Consider the following 8051-nt stretch of genomic DNA (forward strand, 5'->3'; position numbering starts at 1 on the left):
AGTTAGGGACCAAACATGCAAATTACCCTAAACTATAGGGACCATTCATGTAATTTACTCTATGATTTAAAAGTAACCGGGTGAAAAGATGAATTTATTACCACTATGGAATAAAAGCACGTGAGATTAAAACGTGTTTTTCCGGGTAAAAGGGAAAATTTAGTGGAACAAACGCTGTATGTTTAGATTTTACGAACGTCAAGAAGACTTTGAGAACTGTTAACCCCTTCTCTTCTTTCTTTCTTTCTCCACATTCACACACCCACCACCAGTCAATGTCTGAATAACTGTCTTCCATTTCGGCGGCCTCACGTTTCTCAGTTCCTTCCTCTTCGCCCCTATATAACTTTTTCTACTACTTTTCAGTTTACGTTTCTCAATTTTCCCTAAAAAAACCACAAGATCTTGATCACGATGACCTCTGTTGCTTTCAATCCGGTCTAGGTTTTACCTAAATCGGATGCTTAGTTATATATATCTGAAAAAGGTTTGTCTAGTTAGTTCTAGTGTGAGATCTGAGTGATTGTTTCATGGCGGAAGCCCGTCGCTACGCACTTGCTGCTCAGTTAGGTGAGTTTGACTTTGATTGTTCGTAAACTTGATTTACGTCACTGTTTTGTTGTTTTATTTTATTTGCTTCAATTAGGTTTTACGCGATTCTTGTTTAGCTACACTTGTACATATTACACTTATATCCAGGTGTATATCTATCAATCTATGTATATCGTGTATCGTGTTTCGTGTTTCGTGTATCGTGTATATATTTGCAAGTTCTTTTGGTGTATATACAGCAGTGAAAGGATTGAGAGGGACTGGTTATCTTTCTCTGCCTGCTGTTTGTACTAGGGCAAAATTTTTTCTTCTTTGTTTCATTTTTGCAGTTAATGAACTATGGAACATATGTATTTAGACGCTTCTAACTGTCTCAAGAGCTACTTATTGTAGTATCTTTCTGCTTTAATTCAAATTTGAATCGATGATGGTGACAAGTTTCTTCTTCTTGAAATTTGCTTTTCTGGTCTTGGCTTCCCTTTTCTACTTGTGTATCTTGATCAAGTTAATTGTTATAATGCAGATATTGATCAAATACTTTTAGAAGCACAGCATCGATGGCTTCGACCTGCAGAAATATGTGAAATTCTTCGAAATTATACCAAGTTCCGGATTGCTTCAGAGCCTGGAAATAGGCCTCCAAGTATGATTTCTAAAACATTTGGTTTGGGGCATTGTTATTTTTTATACTTTAATGATATGATCTAAGTTTTCTATCTACAAAATTGTTATTATGTAGATTTCTAGATGAATGGTTTCATCACATCTTTTATATCATGGCCTAATGTGTATCCCTCTTTTCAGATGGTTCACTTTTTCTGTTTGACCGGAAGGTGTTGAGGTATTTCAGAAAAGATGGACATAACTGGAGGAAGAAAAAAGATGGGAAGACTGTTAAAGAAGCTCACGAAAGGCTCAAAGTAAGTGTAAAGAGAGATCTTTTACTTCCATTTATCTATTCATTTAATCATTTTAGTTGATGACAAAATTAAACTTCATTCTGTTTCCTCAATCATGTGTTTTGGCCAAATATTTTTTCAGGCTGGAAGCATTGATGTGTTACACTGCTACTATGCTCATGGAGAAGATAATGAAAATTTTCAGAGGCGTAGCTATTGGTTGCTTGAAGAGTAAGTGGAAGTCATCATTGTATATTTGTATATTTGTGTGTGTTTCTTTATTCTCTCTCTAAACTGTCTAACTTTATACCAGTATGAAGAAATAATCAAATGAAAGTATTTGTTTTTCAAGTTCCTTTATGCTCCTTCTAAAGTCCAAAGAATATTTGATATTATTAAGGAACAAAACAAATTGAAATATAAGCACCACACTCGTTGTAGAAGAAAATACAAAGTCTATAGTCATGTACTCATGTCCATTGCATATACATTTGTTTTTGGTTCTCTGATAGGAGTAACATTTACATTTTCAACAATCTCAAGTGTTTTGATAAAGTAGAAATTACATAAAATGAAAGTTTGAAAAAATGTATGTTAATGTAAATATAGAACAAAAAGTCATCCTTGTTGTTTCAAAAGGCTTCTTTTTGGTGTATGTCAACTGTCCCCTTATATGTTTACTGTTTCTGCAGGGAGCTATCAAATATTGTTCTAGTCCACTACCGTGAAGTAAAGGTTGGTCTATCTGTAATCTTTTGGTTTCATGCTCTGTTTTTTTTCCCTAAACTGCTGTAGCTGTTTTATGTACAATGTCATTTATACAAATACAAGATTTGATTTAGCCACTTAACTATTTTCTATAGGGATTAAACCATTCTACTTGTAAAAAAAACTTTTTCCTGGTTATCCGGTTTTAGAAATGCTAAAAATCATAGAAAAGCACAAATGTAGTTTCACTATTTTATCAATTTAGCTATTGAAGTATCATCTCTTTACTATAGTTTCTTCTAGTTTCTATAAACATCAAAAATTTGTTTACTGTTTCAGGGGAGTAGGACAAACACAAACCGTGTTAGAGAGGTTGGAGAAGCTACTCCCAACTCCTTGGAAAGTGAAGAGAACATATCTAGTTCAGAAGTGGATAGTTCTGTTTCTTCTAAATTTCGGACATTTAATTACCCTGTGGCTTCACAAACTACTGAAAACAGTACACAAGCTTCAGAATATGAAGATGCTGAGTCAGGTCTTTATATAATTTCCTTTTCACTTTCTTTATGCTTTCCATACAGAATTTACCTTCTTACCCTTGTCTCCTCTTTACTTTCAGCATATTCTCACCAATCTACTTCCAGATACGGTTCTATCCTCAATTTGCAGCCAAAGACCGACGATCAGCTCTCTATGCCTTATTATCCAGCTCCTCCTTCAAGTAATTTCTTGTTTTACACACTTTGATGCGTATTGTTTTTGGTTTAAATTTAATTAGCTTATACTTTACAAACAGATGATTATGATGCAAAATTTCAAGTGAATCCCGATATGAGTTTTGTCTCGCTCATGCAAGGGGGCAAAATTGACAACAATCCTGATGCGGGTTTTACATATAAACCCCAGAAAAATCTTGACATGCCAGCTTGGGACAATGACTTTGAAGGGTATCAGTCAACTCATCTCTCAACTCAACCTTATAACCCTAATATCTTGACCCATGGGAATGAGATGCCACGTCAGATTATGCCAGATGGATCCAATAAAATGCAGGAATTCAGAGGAAATCCAGGGTGGCAGGTATCACTGATTACAATCCTTTGTATTCCATGCTATATATACATATAGTAACTGATGTTTTTTTATGAAATTTTGCAGCTTGATGGACCATATAATGTCCCCTCTAGGTTTCAAGAAGAACTTAGTTATGCAGAAATTTTCAAAGCCTTTGAGTCTAACGACACCATTGATCACAACAATCCTCTAATAACACAAATCAACATGGAATCACATGTAACAAATGAAGATGGTGGAAGACATCTACAACCAAATCTTGAGAGCAATCCAAATCCAAGTGTAGATGAAAAACCTGGGTCTCTGAAATCACCATTCCTGGAAGGATTCAAGAAGGAAGGAATTAAGAAGCTTGACAGCTTTGACCGATGGATGAGCAAAGAACTTGGAGATGTAAAGGAGTCACAAACACAGTCCACTTCTGGGACTTATTGGGAGGCTGTTGAAAGTGAGAATGGAGTTGATGATTCCATTATTAGCCCACAAGTGCACTTGGATACTTATGTTTTAGGCCCTTCTCTCTCCCAGGACCAGCTGTTTAGCATCATTGACTTTTCTCCCAACTGGGCTTATGCTGGCTCCGAAATCAAGGTACAATAACAATCTTCTGTTTATTACAACTTTTTCCAAATTCGGCTTTATAACTGTCAGATTTTACTTGGGGGGTGTTTAAATTAAACTGATTATGATTTTCTTTTTATGGGTTAAATGCAAGAATTGGAAGCATACTTTCATTGCCATGTTTATTATAGGCTTATAGCAGCATACGTGCATTTTTTTTTTTCTTCTATTATGGCTTTGTTGTTTGAAAAATCTACAAAAACTCCATCGTATTATAGCATCATGCTTTTAAGTTTTAACTTTCACTGTTGTAATCGGGTAGATTTTCCAAAGTGTAAGGCTCTAATAAGAAAAGTATCCAAATTACAATCATATAACTGAATTTTTTTCTGCAGTACAATGTCTTAATAAGAAAAAAAAGTGGAGCACAATGCTGTAATATATAAATAAATGAAAGTAGGATGCTGTAATATATAAATAAATGGAAGGAAGTTGCTATTTCTTGTATTTAGCCCTCTTAACTTTTTAAGTTAACTGGTTAAAATAAAATCCGATTTGGCTAATGAGTTGCTGTAAGAAAACTCATTATTGAGATAAATGTAAAAAACACATATTTACCCTTGGCTTTTAGCAACTAATTATCTAATTATCTTATTCTTAAGGTTGCAATAAGTAAGATCAATAAAAGAAATGTAGTGTTTCTAACAAGTTTCATATAGTGCTTTTATAATTGTCAGGTTTGGAATACTGATTGTCAATTTAACCACTGTATTAAGTATTTTTAAGCGTTTAAAAAAATTATTTTCCGGTTATATGGATTCTATTATATCGGTATAAATTACACTAAATGAGAAGGTACTTTCACCAGGTTTTAGTAACTGGAAGATTCCTAAGGAGTCAACAAGAATTACAACATTGTGAATGGGCATGCATGTTTGGGGAATTAGAAGTTCCTGCAGAAGTCGTAGCAGATGGTGTTCTTCGTTGTTACACCCCCGGGCACAAGTCAGGCAGGGTCCATTTTTATGTCACATGTTCCAATAGAGTCGCATGCAGTGAAGTACGTGAATTCGAATTCAAAGTGAATGAGAATCTCAGTCAAGACATGGATGGTGTTCAAGACATCAATGCTGACAACTCTAATGGGACGCTTCTCCATATGCGATTCGTGAAACTGCTATCACTTGGTCCGGAGACTGCCCGAAACTCTGCCCGAAGTGTGGTTGACCCTGAACTGTTGAACCAGCTTAGTAGGTTGATTCAGGAGGATGATAGAGAGTGGGAGCAATACCCGTCTGAAAAAGCACAGAATCAGCTTCTTGAAAGGCTGCTTAAAGAGAAGCTGTATGCATGGCTTATTCATAAGGTGGGAGAAGGTGGGAAAGGCCCGAGTGTGTTGGATGAAGGGGGGCAGGGGGTGTTGCATTTTGCAGCGGCTCTTGGTTATGATTGGGCTATTCCGGCCACAGTTGCTGCCGGTGTTAGTATTAACTTCCGTGATGTCAATGGATGGACTGCTCTCCATTGGGCTGCATCTTGTGGCAGGTAATTCCCTTTATTTTTATTTATTTATTTTTTAAGTTCAGTGGTTTGCTAGCAATTCCTATATAATCCAAGGTGGAAAAAATATTTTTACTAAAAATACATTTCTTGTTATTTTGTTTTGAGAATTAGTGGTGTTTAATTAAATTTTATATTTTAGTTTAACATTTTTTTTTTTGAAGTGATAGATGACAATTTCTTTGAGTATTTATTAAATATGTATAATATATTTTAAACAAACATCTAGTAAAATTTACATGTAACCTATATATTGGTATATCTTAATTTGATTAATGTCTTGTTTCTATTTTCTATAAAATAATATATTTGTATCTGTTTATCGTTTTTTATTTCATTTAGGTAGGTGTCTAAAACATATCCTTCAATGGATGGTTCCAAAAATGATGATGGAATGTAATAATGACTCTTTCCATTTCTTTCTTATTCTATCCCTTCACACCAAATGTTTGGTTTGATGGAAACCATTGTAATTCCTTCCATTTTATATATTACTTTTCATTCCACCATGAAATGTAATGCTATTTAAATGACACAAATCTTCTTCTAAAAACAAGTCATGATCTATATTTTGTTTAGTTAGAAAATAGACATCTTTGGGTTTTAATTAGATTTAGTATGTTTAATAAACCATTTATTTACAAGTAAATAATCATTTCCATTCCTAGAGGCCGACTCCAAACATTATCATGGAATGTAATAACGACTCATTCCATTCCTTTGTCAATTGTCATTTGACTGCATTCCATCCATCTAAGTCTTTGTGTGGTAGATGATGACAGTTGATTTTGTAAATCTTTTAATGAACAATAACATATTGTTGTTGTTGATGATGATGATGTTTACAGAGAGCGTACAGTAGCATTCCTGATTTCAGAAGGTGCATTAGCGGGTGCATTAACGGATCCATCTCCAACATACCCATCAGGCAGAACACCTGCAGACTTAGCCTCCGCCAACGGCGACAAAGGAATCGCCGGTTACTGTGCGGAAGCCGCCCTAAGCACCCACCTCGAACAACTCAAACTAAAAGACCGTGATTCCAAAGCCAAAGCCGTACAGACAGTCTCCGAGAGGACCCCAACACCACCCGGGTACGGGGACATGCCGCAAGGCCTGTCTCTCAAGGACTCACTGGCGGCAGTCTGTAATGCCACCCAAGCTGCCGCCCGCATCCATCAAGTGTTTAGGGTTCAGTCGTTTCAAAAGAAGCAGATGAAAGGCGGTGAATTTGAAATGACAGAGGAGCGCGCGGTTTCCATGGCTTTGAAGTCATCTAGAATGGGAGGACAGCATGATGAGCCTGTACATGCTGCTGCTGCTGCTGTCAGGATACAGAATAAGTTTAGAAGTTGGAAAGGGAGGAAAGATTTTTTGATGATGAGGCAAAGAATCGTCAAAATTCAGGTCTACTTTTATTTATTTTAGAAAATGATATTCGCAAGTAAAAAGTAAAATTGATATAGATATATAGTTGGTACATAGAATGCTGTATCTGTAATTTAAAATTTGATTGATTGATGTAGGCACATGTTAGAGGGCATCAAGTTCGGAAAAACTACAAAAAGATAGTGTGGTCGGTGGGAATACTAGACAAGGTGATTTTGCGGTGGAGGCGTAAAGGAAGCGGTTTGCGAGGGTTTAAGCCGGAACCAGTGGCTGAAGGCAGCACCAGCACTACCACAACAGTGGCAAAATCTGGAAAGGAGGAGGATGATGACTTCTTCAAAGAAGGAAGGAAGCAAACAGAGCAGCGACTGCAGAAAGCCCTTGCAAGAGTCAAGTCCATGGTTCAGTACCCTGAGGCAAGAGATCAGTACCGTAGATTGCTTAATGTTGTCAATGACATGCAGGAAAGTAAGGTACGTAATTGTAATTGTAATTGTAATTGCATTGCCCTACTAAAAATGTCAATGTCAATGCTATAAAATTTGTCCTATAAAAAAAGCTTGGACAACTGATCCTGATGTTAATGGGACAAAAATTTCAATCCATCCAAAAAGGTGGGACCAGAAGTTAATAGGATATTTTATGTCCTTAATAAAAAATTAGGACCGTTTTTTTTTTTTTTCAAGTTCACTGTCTCTAACAACGATTGTGGGCAGGCTGTATATGATAAGGCTTTGGAGAGTTCAGAAGAAGCCATTGACTTTGATGAGGACCTGATTGACCTTGACGCCTTGCTAGATGATGATGATGCCTTTATGAACATCTGAGCCTTATTGCTTTCCTGTATTTGGATTGTGGGCTGTGGCATATATATATATAAAGCTTTATTTTGTAAATGCTATTATTGTTTGATTTAAAGTGGGACTTGAACTGGACTGGACTGGACTGCTTAGGAACATTGTTATGTTATCTCTGTACATTATAATATGCTTCTTACCATGTACTAAACCAAATACTTCTGACTTTAATATTATTACTTGAAACATCAATATCTTTTGTTTTGTTTTTTCTAGTGTGTGTTTCTTCATTCATCTGTTTATTATGTATAGCATTCTACTTTTATTTCATCTTATTATACCATTGTACTTGCCACTGTAACAATGTGTGATTCAAATACAAAGTAATTTTTGCTAAATTGTTCAGAGTTCAAACTGTAATATCTCAATCAGGGTTAAATCAACAATGTTATAACTAGGTAGACATTTTAAAGCACAATGTTATCATATGAATGTAATAGAAAGACACGAG

General features: G+C 35.7%; 1 protein-coding gene across 1 annotated transcript; it reads left to right on the top strand.

The window, feature by feature from the left end:
• Positions 1 to 212: 212 nt before the first annotated feature.
• On the top strand, positions 213 to 7792 carry LOC111911751 (calmodulin-binding transcription activator 3). The gene is made up of 13 exons (XM_023907496.3): positions 213 to 570; positions 1076 to 1195; positions 1357 to 1472; positions 1594 to 1682; positions 2144 to 2186; positions 2499 to 2694; positions 2779 to 2880; positions 2956 to 3239; positions 3318 to 3824; positions 4663 to 5339; positions 6203 to 6761; positions 6881 to 7216; positions 7460 to 7792. The coding sequence occupies exons 1-13, from the start codon at positions 531 to 533 to the stop codon at positions 7568 to 7570; spliced, it is 3180 nt and encodes a 1059-aa protein (XP_023763264.1). The 5' UTR covers positions 213 to 530; the 3' UTR covers positions 7571 to 7792.
• The last annotated feature ends 259 nt before the right edge of the window (positions 7793 to 8051 follow it).

This window comes from Lactuca sativa, chromosome 5, assembly GCF_002870075.4.
Source record: "Lactuca sativa cultivar Salinas chromosome 5, Lsat_Salinas_v11, whole genome shotgun sequence".
Taxonomy (NCBI): domain Eukaryota; kingdom Viridiplantae; phylum Streptophyta; class Magnoliopsida; order Asterales; family Asteraceae; genus Lactuca; species Lactuca sativa.